This window comes from Corapipo altera, unplaced genomic scaffold (assembly GCF_003945725.1).
Source record: "Corapipo altera isolate COAL_440 unplaced genomic scaffold, ASM394572v1 1, whole genome shotgun sequence".
In the NCBI taxonomy this organism is placed as follows: domain Eukaryota; kingdom Metazoa; phylum Chordata; class Aves; order Passeriformes; family Pipridae; genus Corapipo; species Corapipo altera.
Genome location: NW_020884873.1, coordinates 34,728,682 through 34,751,508, shown reverse-complemented (window position 1 = coordinate 34,751,508; position 22,827 = coordinate 34,728,682). Strand labels below are relative to the sequence as shown.

Sequence of the window (22,827 nt, the reverse complement as noted above, 5' to 3'; positions counted from 1 at the left end):
GCTTTTTTTCTATATTCAGATTCAATACTTTGAAATTATATTTGGTGCCTTAGTATATATCCCCTTTTAAAATACATGGGGAATGAAGCAACAAAAGGGTAAGAATCTGTCACTGTGCTGTAATGCTGCTGTCATGCTCAGGATGTAGCAACAACACTGGCTTAAGGAAAATATTGATATATCAACTGCTTTTGCACATTTAATATGGATAAAAACAGCCACCTCTCCTTGAATCAAACAGGGTTTGTTTTTTTTTTTTTCCTTTTGTGGAGAATACAATCAGATGAAAACTGCACAGCATCCTTTCTGAGTTTCTTATGAGAAACAGAGGGAAACTCATACATTTTAGAGGAAGCTCTTGTTGGTTCTCTCATTCAATCACACAGAGAAAGAAACACTTTAGTGAACAAGGTCAAAAGTGTAATTCCACTGCTGTCATGGGTCTGTTGGGATTCTAGTGTTCAAAACAAAGAGGCATCTCCAACTGTTAGGAGTATTCAGGGGACACCCTGATTCCATGACACACTTTTTCAGCCAAAAATGATCTGAAATGCAACATTAAACTGCACATCTCTACAAAAGAGGGTAAAAATCTGGTAAAGGTGTTAAAGAGAGACTATTCAAAAAACCCTTTTTGACAGTGTGTATCAATTCCAAGTCACTGGGAGGATGTATCCATTTTGTCAAAAGGTATTAAGCATGTGGATTTGGTACAGATGAAGTAGAAGTGTCTGGCCTGCCTGGAAAGGTATTAGAAATGTGTCAATGGAAAAGAAAGAGAGATTAAACTGACAGAAGGAATAAGACTTTTATTACACTGAAAGGGGAACCAAGCAGTAGATTTTAATTAGGTGTGTCACAAAACAGCAGAGGAAAAAAAAAGTAAATCCTAGAACTATGGAATAAGTTTATGTTGGTACTTGTTTACTATGGTAACTAAATGCATATATTTAAAGAATCCAAGGAAGATCGATGCTAATGTCTGGTAAGATTCAAACTAGTTGTGTTTTTTTTTAATTTATTTCCCCTTCTTAATTGCTAAGAAGTGAAAGAAGATGACTATAAAATGATTAAAAAGAGAAACGTTTCTCTCTTGTTCAAATGAAGTACTGGAACTTGCAGCCATTATGATTACTGATGACTTTTAATACATACAGCACTGACACCTTGGTTTCACTTATTATGAACTGAGTTACTCTCAGTCCCATGCAGACCCATTTCTCACCGTTTCTTTAGAAACCAGGTGAAAATACACTGGCAATAATCATGGAACTACATTGCAAAGCCTTTAATGATTTCCTTAGTTTTATTAATTTAGGCAGGTTGAGGATAGTGAAACAAACCATTAGATAACATCTAGCTGGCACTAAAATAGGTCCCAGCAATGACATATCCATCTCCATAAAACTCAGGTGAAAGCAGCAGCCCTCAGCAAATCAATGGAAAAACCCTCTGGCTGCCTCCCACTGATAATACCCAAGATAATGCCCCAAGTCCTACTCGTCATTGCTATCAAGAAGGAAACAAGCAACAAACCAGGGAAGGAGTAGAGCCAATGAAAATCGCCTCTTGTCCTCATTTTCCCTCTCCTGCCACTCAACAGTCCTGTCACCCTGATTTCTTTGTATTTTTCAGTGCAAACATGAGGCTGTTCACAGAAATATTCTGACAGAACAGAAAAACTGGATCATTTTTCTTTCAGGCAAACAAAGCCAATGTTATGAAGGAACACAGTCACCCTGCTTGTGGCTCTTCCTGTGACAATACAGTTTTGTGTTATGCTACGGTAAAGCAGGCTGCGCAGACACTTTCGTTCATCACTTGGGGGAACTTCAGCTCCCTCAAGCCAATAAAAGGTGTGAGAACTTGCCTTGGTGAAGTATTGCAAAAGCAATTTCCTACAGGAGTGTGCTTTGGCATTTCCTGCCGGAACAATGAAGATCCCTCCCAAACCACTGCTAAGTTTTTTTGCAGGCTGCCACCCACCCTAGCTGCTCCAAGAGTTAATATCTCAGGAGCACAACTGCCAAGTGCAGCCTCTGCTCCAGCAGGATGCTGACAGGGCATTTCCAGGTATTTCATTTAAGGTCCTTTCTTCATGTCCTTGCACCCATGGAGCAAAGCATGCTACATCTCTCCTGTGGCAAGATGACAACCTCCTCCTGCCTTTGAGAAGAACCAGGCAAAGAAATGAGGAAATCCAGTCCCTGCAAAAACCTCTGAAAGTTGTCTTTCAGAGGGAGGCTACCTACAAACACGCGACCTGTTCCTCTGCACACACAAGTAGAGCTTTACAGAGTATTCAGTTAACCAACTCATTCATGTTTACATGCTTGTTTAGTGATTCCTTTAGAGAAGGACACAATGGGCACAATGAGGCTGTTGAAATACTCTAAAGCCACTATTCTGGTGAATTGTATCATTATTGTATTATTTCTAATAAAGGACCACAAATTGGCAAGTAGAAGCTATTTCTCTAAGAAAAATAATTTTCATAGATTTCCATGGAAGGGCTTACTTCTCCATCTACATTAGCACCTGAGCCAGCCAGCATCTTCCTTACTGCCACCAAAAATAATAAAAATCTGAATTTTTATAACTGATCTCATATTGCATCCCATGTATTCACTAACTACTTAGTAAGCAGCAGTTAAAAGGATTTTATACTGCTGGTGGCCTCCCTCTGCTTTATATATTGCATGTAACTCTGAGAAGCACTTGATAGTCACCGACGATGTAACTAAATTACTTCAGTTGTTTCTGTATCACTTCTCAACTCTACAGTTCTAAATTAAACAGCTGAGCTTGCAGGTTTGTCCACACTGGAGAGAGTTCAGAGAAGACACATTACTTCCTCGTTTTTGACCCCTGGAGCTGTACTCTTCTAGTTATCAATGCCTCTTTGGTGGGCAGCAGCTCCATTCCCATGGGATCCTCCCGTGAATTCCCTGCTCGAGTTTAGGTCCTCAAGTGTCTTTCTTATCTGATGAAATTTAAGTATGAAGTTATTATTAGCAATTGGCTTAATGGGATGGCACTGGTTATCTGTATGCAATGTTCTTGTTTGTTTAATCCAGAAAGTAACTTTTGCTATTGAACCAGTAGGGACTTTATAAGTTTACCTATACACTTCAAGTGTTGTCTACTCTAGCTCCAGTAGTACTAAACCAAAAGTGAATGAACTAAACCAAAATGCTCTGTAATTTGTAATCTGTTGGTTTACATCTGAACACATTGATCTTTCAGAAAGGGCTTCAGCTGGCAGCTAGGAAGCTATTACAAGCCAGTTTATAGTGACACTACTAGCACATGAAAACTGCTCGCCGTTGGTTCCAGTCCCCTTAGGCTGGAGATTTACTACTCTCACAGGAGTCATTTTGCCCATGATGATTTCAGTGTGTTCTTCGTTTGAACGCAGTTAAGGCCAGGGTTGCAATGATGATAGACCACCACATTTCTGTATCACGTCTGAACAACGTGCCACCAACTACTCAGGCCATGCCAGGAAAACAAACAAAGAAGTGCAGTCATGTCTCTGTGGCCAGCTCTGAGCTTAGGGATTGGTATCTGTGGAATCAAAGTCTTTTTCCCTGCTGTCCAGGATATCACATTCATCTCCAGGACGAGTTACTATGGCAACTAAACCTAGGCTTAGTGGATGAAGGCATTGCTGTGCAAGTCAGTGTTTATTTTTGACAGTAATATGGCTGGGATATGGCTGACCATGTAAAATGGAAGAAGCAAGGATTTTTTTATCTCCCTGCTCTTCACTGTCTTACCATTGAGGAAGAAGGAATGACTTTTAGCACTTAAACTCATATCTACTTTGATCTCAGTTTTTCTACTTAGTGGCAGTTGCAGGATGTTGGAGCAAGCTGGACCAACATGTAAAAGTAGACTGAAAGTGTCAGTCTCTGCTCACTCCGCATTGATGAATTTTACCCAAGTCCTGCTTTATTCACCCACAGAGAAGTGACAAGGGAAGCCCTCTCTGAAAGCCTCAGGAGCAGGGCTCAAGCTGCATTGAATAGCTGCTGCTGAGGTTGAACAGCCTAGGCTGCCTGTCAAGCTCACAGAATTCAGGGGACGTGAAAAGCTTTCCAACATGGTAGGGATCGCAGTAGACTTTGAAACATTCACCAAGCAAACCTGGGGTGTTCCCTCTGGCCCTTCGCCCACAGTACGGTTCTAGAGATCTAGAGAACCAAGGTGCCCAGCCTGCTTTGTATGCCTTGGTCCTGGCCCTGCAACACTGGAATGAAGAACTTGTATATGTCTCTGTGGTCAGCTACAAAGGCAGAGATTTAAAAGATTGTTTGTTTGGGTTTTGTTGGCTTACTTTTTTCTTTCTTTTTTTTTAAAGGTTGAAAAACCTATGAGAATTAAAGTTAATAGAATTCTTTACTCCTGGAAACCAATACCAATGAACTGTGGGTTTCCAGTTTACTGATATTACTTGAATAGCCAAAATTCTTCTCCTTCCTTGTAATCTGGAACATAAGATGATGTCTGTGTAGTTAGGATCAGAAATTTAACTGAATGTACCAAATGTACCCCTCACCAAAAATGTTTACAATGGCTTCAATACCTGCTGATTGCCATAGACATTGCTAGGGTATATGGTCTCCCAGGAAAAACAAGAGTTTGGAAAAGAGGTAGGACATTTGTTTTGTCCTCAAAAGCCTAAAAACATTTACTACCAAATTAATAATTTCTGCCGAGACAGTGCTGGATATGACATGCCAGTACCCTGGAACTTGCCATCCAAGTTCCAGGGTAGAAAATGCTCTTTCTCATCACTGTACTTTGAGTGCAATGACTTATTTCTGATCCAACACCTTTTCTTCACATCTCACCTTAAGTATTTCTTGAAGAGCCTCCAAAAGCTTTACCCAGCACAAAATCCTGCAGTATCTGAGGTTGCTGCTATTCCTAGGAATCCTGTGCTCTGGTCAGGCAGGAGAAGAGAAGTGCTTTCTGCAGACCTGCAAGTCATGCTTCTAAGGAAAAGAGGCAGGGAGGGCAGAGAGACAGGACTTGGCCATGTCTCCTGAATATGACTAAGATGCCATGATCTTTTCCAACATTTTTGGCTAGGTAGGATCAGAATTCCCTACCTACCAAACTGCAGTCAGTGAAGGAGAATGTGCACTAGAGAGACTTGCTTTGCCTTGAATTAAGTCTCTCCTCACTACACAGACTTGTGAGCAAACCAGACTTAAGTTATCTGTTACCCTGAAATGATCAAACATTTATTTTCAAGTGATTCTGTCAGAATTAATAATAAGCTAGAAAGAGGATGTATACATAGATTGGCCAAAATACATAGGTGTTGCTTTCATCTCCTGAGAGGCATCTTTAAAGAATTTGGAGGAATGAGAACTTCAGAGGATGAAGAAGAGTCACGACTGATTGCATGCTCCCAAGGCGAAAAGGCCCTGAGTGTCATTCAGATTTGCAACTTTCTTTGTCCCATCTTTAGGAGAAGACAGAAAAAAAAGAACTGCAGACTAAAGAAGCTTAGTAACTGAGTTAGTCTTTGCTCTAGACCTTTAAGTCTCTAGTATTAAGCACAGTTATTGTTGTTTATACAGACACAGACGTAAGAAGACAGGGCTTAGGCAGACCACTCAAGGAAAACAGGGAACACACTATTTAGATTAGAAGACGGGTAGTTACAAAAACCAGAAAATTAAAGCTTCCTAGAAAGACACTAAACCAAAGATTAAAGTAAACTAGTTCTACAATAGCAATATTTTCACTTTTTAGTTTCCATTCTTACACAGTATTAGCGCTTCTGGCAAAAACGACCCTGCTGGAGCACCTCAAAGAAGAGGTCAGATACCATGAACTACAAATATGGGTCAGAATCATCAATTCTTACTTCTCAGAAATTCTATTTAAGCTACAGTGCCAGTCAGCAGATACGTGGCTGTTTTCATGCCCCTCTCATTTACTTCATAAAAGCAAATTAATGCCCCAAATTTGACTTCCTACAATGAGAACCAAGCATGAGGGAAGCAGCTGACAAGCACCATGACAAAGAAGAGGAAGGACAAACGTAGTGAGTTTCAACACAAGCAGCAAATCCAGAAAGGATTGAAATGGTAAACAAATTCAATTTTCATTTCACTATTTTATTACACTGGGAGAAGACTATGTTACAAACACACTTTTCCACATTTGGGCTCTTGGAAGTACTAATGAAGTTGCTTTACCTGCATCCACTTGGAAGCACCACAAAAACATTCACTCAACAAGCTCCTATCATTTAATAAGCCCAAATGCCTTAGCATTAATTCTACACTTGCGAAAAGGAGAAAATCTATTCTGGATGGGAGGATATATGTTCAAGCAGAGGGTGAATATGCCCTAAAAACATAAGTACAGGGGAGAAAAAGCAAGGACACAAAAAGATGATAAAGAGAGCTGATGAAGTTAAGCAAAAAATTCAGTGACCCTGTAAGTCTGTAAAGCCTTCAAAACATCAGGCTCTTTGCTTTGATGCCATGTTCTGCCAATAAATCAAAAAAGCCCAGAGCCCATCTGCAGATTTAGTGAGTGTTTCAGGGCGTATGGAAAAGTCAAATCAGCTTGCAGTGTTCTGCTTCTTGTAAAATGATAAAAGTACAGCTACACTACATGGCTCGAAGCACAGCACAAAATGGAAGCGCCTGCAGTCTCCAAGCAGCTCCTTAGCCAGACAACACAAATGCCAGAACAACACTCATGCCAAAGACTGTAATGCAATATGATCATATTAACTGTCACTGCAGTGACATTAGACAAATGTTGTGTCGCATGAGGCTATACAATAATTTGGCAGTAATCAGTAAACCATTAGGTCTCTATTTTACTACTGCTTCATCACTAGCTATAAAACAACATCCTAATAAGGAGCATAAAACTAAAAAGAACTGAGATTAACAAGGCGTGTTACAGCAGTTTAGAAGTCAAAGTCATTTCAACAATATAAAATTGAACAATACTATTTAAAACAATGATCAGAGAAGATTTACTACTCCATATTAAAAAAAAGCAGCTATTCCAATAGCCTGGCCTAGTTTCCATAGCATATATATGTCAAAGCAAAACACAGCACCTCAATGCTCACCAGAAAAGCACTATATATTGGATAGCTGACTGTACTACTATCAGTCTCTAATCAGAAAACCTTGCATGGACAATGCTAGTCACTGAAAAGAAGAGAGAGAAAGAAACATTAGAAAAAGCTTTGGCTGATATTCAGATATGAATTTTGACCGTACAAGAAGGTATATTCATGGCAGAGTCAAAGAATGATCAGACAAGCCATTAGAGAATGAAAGCGGCTCCTTCCACGTTGTTTTTATCAGGCTCTGAATACATCACCTCATTTTTAGTAAGGTTCTGGTATCATGTGCAGTTAACGTATAATTATTACGGAACTGTGATTGCATCGTTAGCAGAAGTTTAATTATATCATTGACATTAGTGATGCCATAACATCAGGCTCAATAATAGTTCATAACAAAACCTACAATTAGAACAATTTTGCTCCCTTTTACACCAAAAAAAAAGTGTTCAGCTTGGAGAAGCCTAATAGTCCATACAGAAGCGAGCTAGGGCTGAACCTGAAAGGATTGCTGGCTGGTAATTTAGTAATACGGTAATTAAAGTCTTTTCATGATGTAATTACACATCAACTACAAAAGGACAGCTGCTATACAACACTGCCAGGGTACGTGGCATGAAATGATTAGATTTGAGAAGCTTTGGTGGATAAACTGAATACCACAGACATAAGTCTGAGGTATAGCTGGCACCACACAGTACATTATTATTCAAGTCTCACACTTAACATTTCCTTAGTTTCATTGTGATAGTACAGTTTGTTGCACATACCTTGGTCTTCTGACAGAAGCAGCTGTTCAAAACCCAACTTTAAAAGCTTCTGCTGTTTTTAAGTTGCCCAAAATTAAAAGATCTAACCTTCTTCTTGGGAGAGGCAGTACAAATGAGATTTGCATGAACCCAAAGTGTTTATTTCCCACCCTTGCAGCATGAAACCTACTCTCACTATCTGTGAGAAGTGTAACTCGATTTATTTACAAGCTTTTTCCAGTGGTGTAGCAGAGAGGAAAGAAGGAGAATGAGGAGAGGGGAGAGGCACAAATAAGAAGGTGAACTCAAAGAAACTAAAGTACTAAGGGTTTTGGCATCTAGTTTCAAGAGCAACAAGCAGAAGTCCCCTGTTTGAGTGAAAAAACAAACCCACCCTTCTTCTCAAGAGCAGTAAAACATTTCTTTAAGTAGATTCCTTATTGTATTTCTCACCGCCCTTCCCTGTATCTGTGCAAACCACAAAGCTGACCACACAAGGCATGAGACAGCAAAAAGGAACACATTTTTCCAACTAACACAAATAAAACTTCTTGACTACATAACTGGCTCTTCAAAATGAATGAATGCACTGTGCACCCTGGCAATGGGCAGACAATCTCAGAGCTGCTTTTCTAGTCCTAAAATGTCCTTATAGTCATGACAGCAACTTGGATGTTCTGCAATAGCCGCTTTTTTCCCCTGAAAGAGGGTAAGTGAGGATTTCGTGGGAGTGAGAGCCAGACTAACCGATCTTCTGTACTTTAAAGCTTTTATTTTGTTTTGAGCTAGGAAAATCGAGGGATGGACTTATTTGAAAATGAAAGATTTTGGGACAGTTCTCCTCAGCATGAGAAAGGTTTTATGTGAGGTTCATTTGGAAAGTCCAAAACTAAACGATTTTGGATCTGGAGGGACTTTATTATCTACAAGATGTGAGGAATGAGTAGAAAAATTTGAGTCCTGGTTCAAACAGCACCCAGCCTTTCTGATGGCTTCCTTTCTGATTCCTGCTCTTTTTCTGAAGAGATATTTTGGATGGACTTAATGAACATACAAAGCTTCTTGAAGACTTAGTGTCTTTAACTACAGCTATGCCAATACACTGGCACCAACTCCAGATCACTGTCAACAAGAGTTTCTTCCCCTTGGGTATCAGAGGCTACAACGGAGCTGAGGCTACCCTTGGGGAGCACAGGAAGAATTCTGGAGGAACTGGAAGCAACCAGTCCCAGTCATTCATGAACAAAGGTCTTAGCTACTGAGAAGTAAGTCCTGTATGGCCAGTTTTGCGCAGCACACTTTCAAGAGACAGTAAAGCAAATTAGCCAGCTCAAAGGAAGAGATTCAACTGTATTTCAAGTGCAATAGCACAAGAAAACATGATTATTTCTAATTTAATGGCAGAAGAGATAGAACGTAGTGCAGCTAGTGGTTCTGATGACTGGATGGATGATCACCTCAAACATGTTTGCAGCTACCATGTCAGGAGTCACTTGACATTTGATGCAAAAAGGAGATTCCAACATGTCACTTGACAAGAGGAACTGAGCAAACAACTTTCAACATATACAGCAAATTTACCATCTTAAAAACAATCACCCAAATGAAAAGAATAGGAATTTTATGCCTAAAGTATTTATCTGATTTCCTACACAGTTTAAAGCAGCGAGAGGCAATAAAAATGTTAAGTTTAAACTACAAAACTCTTTGCTCTTGAGTGTTGTCTCTGTAAGTAGAGGGGTGTACACACTACTAATATGAACTGTGTGTGCACAAATCTTAAACGCAAATGCATAAACAAAACAGCTTTCACCTAAAGACAGTATGGTTCAGTACCTTTGCAGACTTTAATTATTAAGCTGTTAATGAACAGAATACAACAGCAGTTTGTATCACATGGGGAACTATTCTCCCTGTCCTATTTACACAGTGTGCTGCCAAAAGAAATGTGAAGATCTGAAGTCTTGCAAGAGCTTCATTATCTCTCTCTCTGATGGTAGTATGGGCAGAGAGTGAGTGAGGGGAAAAGAATGCAAGTCAGAGATTTCCAGTATGCTCCTATCTTTAGCAACATCAGAAGACAAAGAAAAAGCTTCTTGTTGTGAGTCTTCAGGCATCCAACTTCAAAATATAAAAAAGCAAGAGCTCATGAACAACATTCAGTTCTGAGAAATGGACAAGTACATGAGTCAGAACAGTACAAAATAAAAAACCTAAACTGTGATAGTCTATCTCCCTCTCCTCCTCCCCCATTACAAGAGTAGCAGGTATTTGCTTACAGATCACTACCTTCATCTATATGAATATCTGAGAGCCAAGTGGCCTGTGAAGACTAAGCCTGGCAACAGGAGCCACAGAACTTCCTACCGAACAAATGCAGCCCTACCATAGCTGTTCCAGATGCAGTCATCTTGTCAAAAGTTAAACACACAACTCTACTACACACCTAACAACTCTTCTCAATGGCTTTTTAGCATCTTTCCACTTCTCTGCAACCATCAAGTCATTCAGAAACTGCTACGGGACCAGAAGTGTTGTCAACTTCCCTGGCTGCAACCACCACTTGACAAGATACCAACTCTATCACTGCCATTTGCATTCATTTCTGTGAGAACTGTTAAGTGTTCAGCCAAGAAACACAATCCTCTTGTGATACTGTTTGCAATAGTAACACCAGACCTCAGGAGCCTGAGGTGAATGACTAGTTGGGAAGACACCCCACTTACCTGCTATCACCAGCGTTTGCCACATACAGTTTCCCCAATAAATACACCACCACAAGGGCTGTGCAGCCACCAGAAATATTATACACGGTCCTCTCTCGTTCTATTTGCAAATCCTGTGGGAAAAGAGAACAAGATTTATAAAGACACATTGCAGTTAATGTTTGAGAAAATGAAGACTCCTCTAAAAAAAGGAAAATACAAAAAGTCTTTCTTAAATGGTATGTCCCACTAGCTTTATTTTCTTGCCGCTGTGGCCACATGGTTTGGGAGAAGAACAGAAAGTTGAGGACCTATGATTTATGATACGAAGATGTTTGGGAAAAATCAGGTCAGGAGATTGTAAAACATTAGGTACTAAGGAACAAATAGCAACTCTCAGAGATGCAAGAGAATTTGCTACGGCAAAAGCACAATGAAGGCAAAGATAAATGTAGCTTAACAACAGGTACCTGGTGGTATAATTGGAGAGTGCTTTACATAGACAGCAAATAATTAATGAGATCTAGCCATGACATGAATAACTACCTGCTTCCTTAAAGGAATGTTAGAATTGTGGAGTATATACCTTTAGGAACAGCAGCAAGAGACAGTCATGCCACCAGGCTATCCCTTCAGAAACACAGGGAATGAGTGGATGCTAAACTGATTCTGAGTGCAAGAAGTATTATATATAAAAACGTCCTCCTGCTTAACAGAAGTGGAGAACACAAATCACATTTGTCACCAACAGTCAACCAAGTCCTGGAATGAAAAAACACATAAATATGTACATACAAATATATATAGTCTCCAAGAAAGCTTGGAGAACATAAAGGACGTAAGTAAATGAGCTACTTTCCAATCATCCATACATTTTAAACAAAAATTGAAGCGTACATCAATTAATTAATTCTGCTGTCTTTTAGTTTAGTTCGGGGTAATAACACAACATGTTACAAATGACCTTCCTCTCCTGTGTCCAGAATCAAGCACAATTTCAAGCTGGTCTGTCCTTGCAATATTGGATTTGAACAGGAAGCATCATTTATCATCGCTATCGCAAATACTGGAAGATTTTTCCAGCTATCCCCTGCCTGCTTTTATGCGGGTTTTATTACGAATATATTTGTTTTCCTCCGTATGTGTGCATATACCCAGAGCTATACTTCAGTCATTATTGTATTTGCACTGAGCAACAGAGTTCAAATTGTCTTCGCCTTGGGGTATGGAATTTAGAGCTAAATTTATCTGAAGAAAAGCACTACAACAAATGCAAACCTTGACAGTAGCAATTTGATCAAAAATCTGCAGGGCTGGGAGGAGGTCACTGTCCAATGCTTTGTTTCCTACAAATTTCAGGGGAGGTAGGTGACCTGGGGCGGCAGTGGGGATGTTCAGCAGTGCTCAGCCACTGTCCTGCGTGGGCGGGCAGAGGTGTCCGTCACAAATAACGTGACTCCTCGCTGGCTGGTGTACGCACATCCCATTTCTGCCAAGAACACAGTGCTGAGGCGCTGTCCTTGCAGGCCATCCTCTGCTCTGCATGGGAACTGCATGCGGCTGCCGCAGAGTTCTACTGCTGCCTCTCAGCACATCTGCACTTATCTTGGAGGTGGTGGTGCGGGGGGGTGGTGGCGAGGACCAGGAGGAAAACAACTCCAAGCTAAAACCCAAATTTCATAAAACCTTTGGTCAGAGATATGGACCTGTTATAAATGACTCTTTATCTAATCTTGCCATAGAGAAGCTGATTTTCCTACCCGTGGTTGCTCTACACTTTTTAATTCAGCTGAAGAGTTCAAAGAAAGCAGACATTTCTAACCATCAAAATAATTTAAACTTACTACAGTGGATTTTTCAGGCACTGCCAGGAATTTTAAGAAACCTTCACCTCTACAGCTCAGAGTATCCTCTGAGACCTTTAAACAATATGCAATACCTCACCTGGTTTCAGCTCTGTCATATATACACTTTGCAAGTGCTGGAATCCTAAACTAAAATTTGTTTCTTTCAATAAGCAGAATTCAGAAGCATCTATTATAGGAAAAAAAATGGATAACCGTTAGGGCCTCATTATCAGAATTTCCTTGACTTAATCCAGTACACAGATCTAGTTTTTCTCAAATAATTTCTGTTCCTGGGCTCTTCCATCTAGTTATTGTTCAGAACTCAAATTTTCTATCATGACTTGTCAGAGTATATTCAGTGCCATGTTTCATTTGATATTACATACTTTGCTTGACATTTTCTTTTTCAGGGGTAGGGAAAGAAGGAAAGGCTTTCCTACAGCTCAACAAGATTTGAGGGGAAAAAATAAAGCAAAATAAAGTCCACCAATGCCACAACTCATTCTGATGTAGAGACAGTGGCTTTTAATGAAATACTTTATAACAGTGGTGCTGGGAAAGTAGAGCAGCACAGACACAGGCAGAAACCCCAAAATGCCTCTGCAGTCTTTACAAGTGTAAAGGGTCTCATTATAGACAAAATCAGACTGTATACAAAGCTTTCCTCATTTTCCAGATGGAAAAAAATTTCAGAGCAAGTTTTTGCCAAGGAAACAGATAATTTAGTCTGAGCTCTGCCCTCCGTGCCAGGATGTGTGCTGTAGCAGGTGGCAGAAGCGGGGCGCCCACAAGGGTGGACCCAAGCCTGGTCCCACTTCCCTGGGTGCAGGATGCAAGATGTGGGATGCAGGAGGACGGAGCACAGCCGCAGAGTACATGGCGACGTACCGAGCAGGTGAGGGCGGGCAGAGCGGCTTTCTGCACTGAGAAAGCCCTGGGACAGGCCAAGACCCGGACCCGGGCTCCCCTAAGAGGGTGCACGGCTTGCGCAGGTGATTAGCCACCTCTCTCGAAAAAGCCGCCCGATGCCGCCGCCGCCCCTGCACTGTGCCGGAGGCTCCGGGCCCCGGGACGGCCGGCTCCTGCCACCTGGCGGAGGCTCCACTGCGGCGCCGCGGCTCCTCCTCCCGTCCTTCCCGCCCCGCGCGCCGGGAGCTCCCCGCGGGCAGTCCGAGCCAGGCGGGACGTGCGCGCGGCGAGGGGGGACAGAGGGAGCGCAGCGGCACCGAAGTGCGGGCCGACTCCGGTGAGGGTTAGATATGCAGGACCTTGAAAACAGTCCTAGGTGCATTCATATTGCAGTACCGTCATTGCAACAAGTTAGTATACTGCAACAACTAAAATAACTGATTTTCACCGAATCATAGAGTTATTAGGGTTTGGAAGGGGCCTCTGGATATCATCTAGTCCAACCTTCCTTCCAAGGCAGGGTCACCTAGAGCAGGTTACACAGAAATGCACCCAGGCGGGTTCTGAATGTCTCCAGAGAAGGAGACTCCACGACCTCTCTGGGCAGCCTGTTCCAGTGCTCTACCACTATCAATGTAAAGAAGTTCTTCATGTTGAGGTGAAACTTCTTGAGTTTTAGTTTATGGCCATTGCTTCTCGTCTTGTCACTGGGCACCACGGAAAAGACACCACTCTTGGGACCTTGAGATATTTATATGCATTAATGAGATCTCCTCTCTCTTCCTTAGACTAAACAGGCCCAGCTCCCACAGTTTTTCCTCATAAGAGACATGCTCCAGTCCCTTAATCATCTTTGTGGTCCTCCACTGGACTCTCAACAGTACCTTGTGTTTCCTGTACTGAGGAGCCCAGAACTGGTCACAGCACTCCAGATGTGGCCTCATTAGGGCCGAGTAAGGGGGAAGGATCAACTCCCTCAACCTGCTGGCCTCACTCTTTTCATCTATAAGTATCCTCAGAACAGGGCCCTTTCATCCAGGATCTCAATCTTGCTATGACAGAAAGTAGCTTTTCTCCCTGTATACACAGTATCACATACTTTTTTTTATTTTTTTTTTTTAGTAATTTCAGAAGGCATAAACACAAAATTAACTCCTTAGTCTGCTTTACCTCTATCAAAAAGGCATCAGATGCCTGTAATTCTGTTTAAACCCTCCTCACTTCTATTGGCTATATAAGGAGGTGAAGCTTTTCAAAAAGAAAACTGTACAACACAGGCTGCTGTCTCGAGACTTTTCAATTAATTAAAATGGCACCAATCTAGCAAAAGCACTTGTCTAGATTTCATCTAAGTAAAAAAAAAACTCAATAAAGAAGAAAATCATGATACAATGTATGCAAATGTATACCTTCCAATAAACCATACAGACTAGTTCTGTGCCATTTTTTCCCATCTAAAATTAAATGGGATTCAGTATGGAATAGGTGCTCTCTCCTCTTAATCTTTCTTTAAAATACATATAACACCACACACAGGTATACAAAGTTAAAGTACTATAGTTGGTGCTTCTAACCAAAACAGAACACCACTCGGAAGCATCCCTCCTGGCTCTTTTGAACTGAATCTATAAATGCACATCTTAAAACTGGAGAGATGAAAATTAGAGGACTTTACTTATGGCACCTTCAGAACTTGAGCTTCTTTGTTTCCTTTTAACTGGAACAATTGAGATACTGACAACTGAGCATTTACTGGTTTTTAAACAGAACAGTAAATTATCTGAAAACACAGCATAAATTTGCTAATCCCAGTTACAAGACAGAGAACACCATTTAGAAATACTTCAAAATGGGGACAGCTTAATTGTTAAATGTTTAGGGCAATGACTTGGTCTGTGTCAACTTTCCACAGTGTTTTACTGCGTGTAGCTGTCAGACAAGAACTGTCCAAAGAAACTCACACCAAATAAAGAAACAAATAATTTTTTCAAGTCTTTTAAAGCCACTAATTGCATTTTATTTGAGACTTGAGGCAAAAACAGGGAGAGCTTAACTAGAATTCAAGAGTAAGTTGAGGAAAAAAAGTAATGGCATGCTAAAATCTCCCATGAAAAGGGGACAAAACCATCCTTAGATAAACCTGTCAGGTTGGACTGTTTAAAAAAAAAAAAAAGCATCTGTATCTATTCATCATTTTCACCAGCTTCATAGGACTGCTTTGCAGCAACGGGTATTTCAGGAAACACCACCAAGAAGTCTGCCTTGCTCCAGGAAACATGAGCTTTCAGTAAGTAAAATGATACACTCTGCTGGCACAAACCCCTCATTCATTATGCACATCTCAACTGCACTGACCCAACTAAACAACATCAATGACGTTCCAGTACAGAACAGGGCCAGTTAAAAAATATGCTGCCAAAGGGGCCCAAAATCTTCATGAAAAGACTACCAGGAGTATAAGCTAGCAGGAAGTTAGACAGAGAAAGATCAATCTTTGCAAGTACAGATGCGACACAGGAGTGTTTGTCTTATGAACTGCTCCCTTACACAGGTAAATACTCTTTTGCCTAAACCAATTACAAGTGCAAGTCTTCCCCAAGAGCTTAAAGTAGGTGTAATTATCTATTGCTTTTCTTAGTCTGACCATTTTTATAAGATTTCCTTTTAAAGTAAAACTTAATGCTGAAATTATATTGCATTGTGGTAGACACCGAGTCATTTATGTATCAAAGACATATGAACTTCGGCCCGCTGATAAAGAGTAAGTGGGAATTAAAGGTATTGGATCTGTGGCATATGAACAAAGACACAGGAAGGAAAATATTCTGTTTAGAAACAGGAAGAACAGATTACTATAACCTATATAAGGAATACCCAGACACCATAAGTGTAGTGAGTTATCCAGGGCTTCTGCATTTGTCATACTCTATCCACAAAAGCCCTCCCAAGCAGTCAGGTGCCTGAACATGAGCTGAGATGGTCTTCTGTGTGAACACGTACCGGAGATGTGAACGCAAAATAATGCAGGGCAGTAACAACCCTGCTCAGTCAGACACATTCAGGAAAGCAGCGATGGGTAACCCACACGCTGCTTTCATAAAAAAGGTAGAGCACTTGAAACAGCCCTTACCTTCACTGCCCAGTCCCATGAAACTCCATTTCTCATCTCTTCTACACTTGCAGACAGGAGAAAATCATGTCATGCTCTCAGAGCCTGGCAGTCGTCTGGCCTGAAAATTACGCCAACTGAAGCATGAAATTGGTGTCCCTCTCTAAAGTATGCTCTGAACCCATCAGGGCGCAGTGGATGGACACGGTCATCTTCTCCCTCCTTTCTCAACAAAGAAGGATTGAGCAATCGAGTCCTCCCTTTCTGAAAAGGCATGCTAAACTGACAGGAGATTTTCACGTGTCCTCCTCTTTATTTTCATTTAGCAGAAACTGAGCCCACTAGCCATAGGACATAAATCTGCTCGCATACCCACACTGAACAATGACCAAACCATGGCTGTGAGTCCTACTCCTGGACAAACTCAGTTACAAGTCCAAACCCAGTTGATGGGTCTGTTTGCCTGCACTTTCTTGGGAAGAAAGAACAATCCAGCAAGATAATTGTTATTCAGAATTCAAAGTGAAGTACTACTTGTAGCAACAACTCTAGTCTGTAATTGCATGTACTGAGCAAAATTCCTATACATCAGGAAAAACTATGATTGAATACTTCTTTTCAGACAACAAATAAGACCTCTGGGAAACAGTGATTGGTTCAAAAATCTTCTTTTCAAATAAGGAGCTTTTCTGAAAACTACGGTAACAAAATTTTGAAAAAAAAAAAAAAAAAAAAAAGAACAAGATCACATCTCCCAAGACCTGATCCACACGTACTCACTGGCGGGCCAAATCTCTGATCTGCCTGGCAATAACAATTTTTAATAACGTGGAGAACTGAAGAGGGAAGATGTGGAGCAGCTACATCAATTACAGAATAGAAAAAACAGCTTCCACAGGGAAATAGATGGATATTCAGTTTCCATAGCCTCATGATTTCCTCACAGTTGTTCATGCTGTACATAACTCAAGTGGGTGGTAGAAATGTACTTCATGCCCCACTCACCCACACCCAACCTGCCTCAGTGAAGAGCTGCACACACTGTACAGGCACTGCTGTGCTTTATGAGACAGTCCAACACTAACATGAACTACAGGTCATTGGACCAAGGAGGCTGCCCCTTATCCATGTCCCTGATGTGACTGTTTATGTCCCATTTATGTCGTTTTGGGCAACAAGTGCCAAGAGTCTTTGCTACTGCTTGGGCAACAAGGCTTTGTAAAGTGCATACCCATATACTCAGCCTGATAATAGCAGCCAGTGCTGATATCTGCTACTGTAAGGCAATGCTAATCTTTATGTTAAGAAAGAAGGGGGAAAATAAAAAAGAGAATAGCATCATGCTTCTAAAAGTCAACTGATGCCCTAGAATTTTTAAGATTTTTAGCCTTTTGTAGATTTTAATCTAGCTGTAGTTTTCTTTCACTTTCAACTGTTACTTTCTCACAGTTTGTGTGGCACAATCCTGCGGCTTCGGTTTAAACGTTTTTTAACCATCCTTTCACAGTAATAGATTTTTTGCAAGGATATTCCATTGGGATGTGCACCTGGACCAGAATAACAAGAGATATGGTAGACAAAACAAGATAGAAAGCTCAAGACACTTGGAGGGACTCCAGTGGGGCAGTTCTGAGGGTGGTACCCTGGCAAAAGGGCTCTTAGGATTGGATGTCCCCATTAGATATGATACTCAGTAAGGGATATAAAAGTGTAAGGATTCTGTATGTGGGCATGCACCTTTGTACTCCGTGAGCTAGAAGGCCTTCATTAAAAGAGCTGCTCTATATCTTATCTATACTAAATTTGCCTGGTGAGTTTTTTCTCTCGATTTTAGGCAACACAAGTAATCCATAAACATTGCTGTAGTGCTACCTGGGATTTAAGGTGCCGTTCCTGCCTCACAGGGATGCACTTGGTAAGCTTGAGGCTCTTAAATAGTTCTGTCCAAGCTCAGATAGTGTTAAAGTAGTGAAAGGGGAAAAAAAAGTGAAAGAAAACCCCTCTAAATCTTCATCTTCTCCAGGTCATGTAACTCATTAATGTAAGCAACAAGGACTTCAGAGCCCTGAGATGTACATACCATTTCCTTGAATGCACTTTCTATGGCCCCAATAACCAGGCACTCGTGTGGGATCTTCTTCTCAGTGAAGAAGCGTGTTGGAGGGGTGCTGGGTGAGCCTGGGGCCCCCACACCACCACGCAGGGAGGCCGCCCGTGTCAGCGTCCTACTGTTGGTGGCTGGGTTATCAGGCTCCTCTCCTAGGCAGGTGGGTGGGAGGACAGCTGTGTTCCTCAGGATGTCTACAATCTCCTGCAGCTGCTCCAGGATATGGTGCTGTAGGAGTTTGGAAGCAACCACAGCTGCCCCTGACCCAGCGTGTCCATCAAACAGAGACCAGTAGTACAGATTGATCCCGTCTGAGTCCTGGAGAAGCAGGAGGGGAAGAAAGGGAAGGAAGAGATAGTCACTGTTACACAGCTGTGAGTGAGTAAAGTTCAAGAATATTCTTAACCAGTGCATCAACAGCATACTCATCTACACAGCAGAGGAGGAATTCCTCCAGAAGGAGGAATTCAGCAATCTATTGTGAAATCTTAATTTCATTACTGAAATGCTAAGATAAGGAAGTATTGTCCTAAAGTACTGGATTACTTACCATAGTAAAGATCATACAGGATACATACTAGAATGTTGGAAAAACCAACACATGTATCCATTTCTGAATGCAGCTCCTTAGCCAGACCCACCCACTGACCCAGCCTGGTAAATTCACCAAAAAACCTGTTGAGATACTTCCCCCCTGAAGGTAGGACTGGCAGCTGTACTAGTTTGCTCTGGGCTCAGAATCCCTCTGAGTTCACACAACAGTTGGCTGTAAAATTCTGCCTAAGTAATTTTTAACGGTTAACAGGATTAGCAACTAAAAAACCTGCTTGTATAAATAGATTGCTATTCATGCAAAATATAAAGTATTTTGCCAACAGAAACAAGTATCTGAAAATGAAAATATTTCAGCTGAAAACTGAGACTATTTATTCAAAATGGCAACACTGTGCCTCCTGGGATCTGTAGATCAAACTACTTCTGCTCCCGTTCTTCTCATAGGGTTTGGCTTTCTGGCCAAAATCCATGTCATGATGCACCATGGATAATGCTTCCACAGTTTAAATCCTCATGTCAATTAAAGGTGCTATACTTCTTTGGAAATGTGCTACCTTTGGGGTAAAAAAAACAAAGGCATTACACCTCTGACTGAGATGAAAATATTTTACTTTCCACCTAAAGGAAGATGATGTTTTGTCATTGTTCTCCCCCTGCCCCCAAACTGTAACAGAAACTTACAATTAAGAACAAGTTCACACATAGACACACCCTGCCCCCATTTTCTTAAGTTCTCCAAAGCAATCTACATAACTGGGAAGTCTGTATTATAAGCAGTCAGGGGAGATGATTACCATAACACTTCTCTCATACAGACATTCTGTGCGAGATGCTCTAGGGCCTTAACTTCAGCTGTGATCTGCAGGCATTATTGTAATCTAAATACGAGTCTTCAACAACTTCTACGTATTCTTACAAAGTGTCATTTACTTTTGAACTAGCAAAGAGGAAAACCACAGGTAACCTATTAGCAGTCTAAAAAAGGAAAAAAAAAAAACAAACTCTTTTCTCCCCACCCTGAGAATAAAAACAGCTCTTCTATTTGAAAGAAATGAATTCCGCAAAACCATACCAATTCAATGGGAATTAAATATATGGTGCCATTAAAGCAGTGATTCAGAGAATGAACAAGGGCCAGCAATCCCGGCACACAGATGAGACAAAATGCACAAAAAGGTCCTTGCTTTTCCTTGCACAGCTACAGCCACCAAGCGTTACCTATTTCGGTGTGCATATGCATGGCTGTCCTCTCTTACGTTTAAAAGCTTGAACTTCTTCCCCAAAAGAATTGACATTCTGCAAACTCAGAGAACAAGACATCTATTTTTACTAGTACTGGCAGTATTCTGTCAAAAGTAGTCTTTCAAAGACCAATCTCCATTTGTTCTTTTAACTGGACAGAGTCCTCAAACAGGAGTGTGATCAGTCACCACAATGATTTATTTTAGATTTTCATTCAAAAGATTCTAATTTTAACAGCAAGCTGAATAGCTACCAGAAACATGAAGAGAACAGAGATCCTTCACTGCACTGACCTTACAATTCATCTCCAGAATGTATCAGGAAATTTAATAAGCATCAGGTTCCTCAACTGCTGACCTAGCTTTCAGGAAAGCTCAACAGTCTCCTGGGCTTTGAAATTGTAAAATGTAATTAAGACATGCAAAGTTTTGGGTCAAGCAACAGATGAGAAATCATAAAAGAAAATGCATATATTTACACACATAATTGGAGCTCAATTATAGGAAGAAAACCTTAGCAATACATAGTAGTCAATTTGGGATGAGCTTTTCAGGTAAGCTAGACAGTAGCCCTACATTGCAAACCATCAGATTTTTGTTATGAAGCTAATTCCAAAGAGACAAATAAAATCATGTTGCCACCAAAGGTTTATTCTGAAAACTATAACCTACTCTGAGCATTACTGTTCCAGATATGAACTACACGTACAAAATGCATTAGAGGACATCCTTAGCTGTCATAAAATCTGAAATGGGCCAGCAACTGCCACCCCAATCCTCAGAGAAAAGCCTCCTCGTGTTACTGATTATATGTTCAGCTGCCTATGGTAGGCTACCAGCCCTGTGTCACACAAAACGAATACACCGTTACCATCTTTGTGCAAAAAACCTGCAGAATTAATAATCACGTATCCTCGCATTACAATGACAATTAATAATGCATAACATTAAGTCCTGCAGCCTGTCACTACGACAATATCCTGGCACAGGATTCCCATTTCACTTGCTAATGGTTTTTCAGTATTCATCATTGAGGTATTCCATAGTTAAAGGCATTTAAAAATAGTACCAGTGAAAAAGCTGTGCAATTTAACATGAATGCCCTTGAATGGGGCAAACATGATTAATCAAGCTGTAGTGGAGTGGGGTGGGTGAAAGGGGAGAGAATTAACGTAGTGTTGAATTTCCAGAGTCTTTCCTTTCACTGTTCTGCTCAGTTTATTACCCACTCTTTCAAAAACAAAACCATGTTTATGCTATTTAACAGGCTTCCTTGGATTTGCGAGTGTGTCAGGGCTCCATCTCCAAATTTCTGGCCTGCCACCTCCTCCTTCCCACTCATAGAAGCTCTGCAGAGTCCACCCACAGAGTCAAGGCCGTGATAGCAGCACCCAGCTTGAGTGGACAATATGTGGATCTCTGACTTCCTTGTGCTGCCTTGCCAAAGTGCTGGGCTGGATTGATGGGGTTAATATTAAACAACAATAATCACACAATCCCAAATGCAGCTGTCATTTAAGTTTGACAAACTTCCCAAAAAGTAGGATAAAACAAAGATGACATGGCCTTCTCCACAACAGCTTCTGTGGAAAAAAAAAGAAAAATCTGAGGATGATGAAAAGGACTCTCTTACATGAAGAGACCATTAAGTTCCAGTGCCTATTTCCCATATGCTCCACACTTTAAAAAAGTAAACAAGAACGGAAGAAATCTTTTCTTGCAATAAAGTGCTTCCCTTATTCCTTTCTCTTCAGTAATTCTGTAAGGTGCTCCACCTCACAGACAATTTCAGATTTTGTTTTACGGTGGGATTTTCCTCTAAGGCATTTACAGTATTCAGCCTCTGGCTTTCTTACTAAATACTTAATGGGACAATATTCTATCGTTCACTGTAGAGTCTCAAGCTGGTATTTCTACATCCTATTCATTCAGATTATGAATCATGTAACACCAAACTCATACACTCCTTAAAAGATATTTGCTAACAATGCTATGAGAGGGCAAAACACAATATTATACCTCACAGTATAAAGATATGAAAACAAAAATATGACACATTATAAAAATGTGGGGTTTTTTTCCTTTTTAGATATATTCAACCAACAAAAGATGTAGCAATGAAAAAATCCTACTAATTGCTAATGTAAGACTGCCCTCTAGGAGAAAACTTTCTCAAGAAATATGCTGTCTGTTTTGGGAAAATATATAACAGATTTAAATTCACAAGCTGTGGTCTAATAACATGGTAGAATAGGTTTTATACAGCTAAATAATGAGTGCTATAGCGCTCATTCCAGTGCCATGTAGACTACAGAAGTAAATCTATAGATAAGAACATATAAAGAACAATATAACAAGGAACTAGAAAACAGTATACTATATTATATGAATCAGCTGGCTCCTGACTTTAGACTTTATGCTAAGTTCTGATAAAAATATGTCAGAAATAGAATCAAGAATGGAAGATCTGAAATAAATATATCTCTTTCAA

At 40.7% G+C, this 22,827-nt stretch overlaps 1 protein-coding gene across 1 annotated transcript in view; it reads right to left on the bottom strand.

Annotated features, from left to right (window-relative positions):
• Positions 1-22,827, bottom strand: part of PPM1H (protein phosphatase, Mg2+/Mn2+ dependent 1H) — a 130,367-nt gene that overhangs the window by 45,529 nt on the left and 62,011 nt on the right. Inside the window, exons 3-4 of the mRNA XM_027656351.1 lie at positions 18,514-18,858; positions 10,590-10,702 (exon numbers count right to left, since the gene is read on the bottom strand). Coding sequence (XP_027512152.1) covers positions 10,590-10,702; positions 18,514-18,858 — 458 coding nt within the window. The remainder of the gene's footprint in view (positions 1-10,589; positions 10,703-18,513; positions 18,859-22,827) is intronic.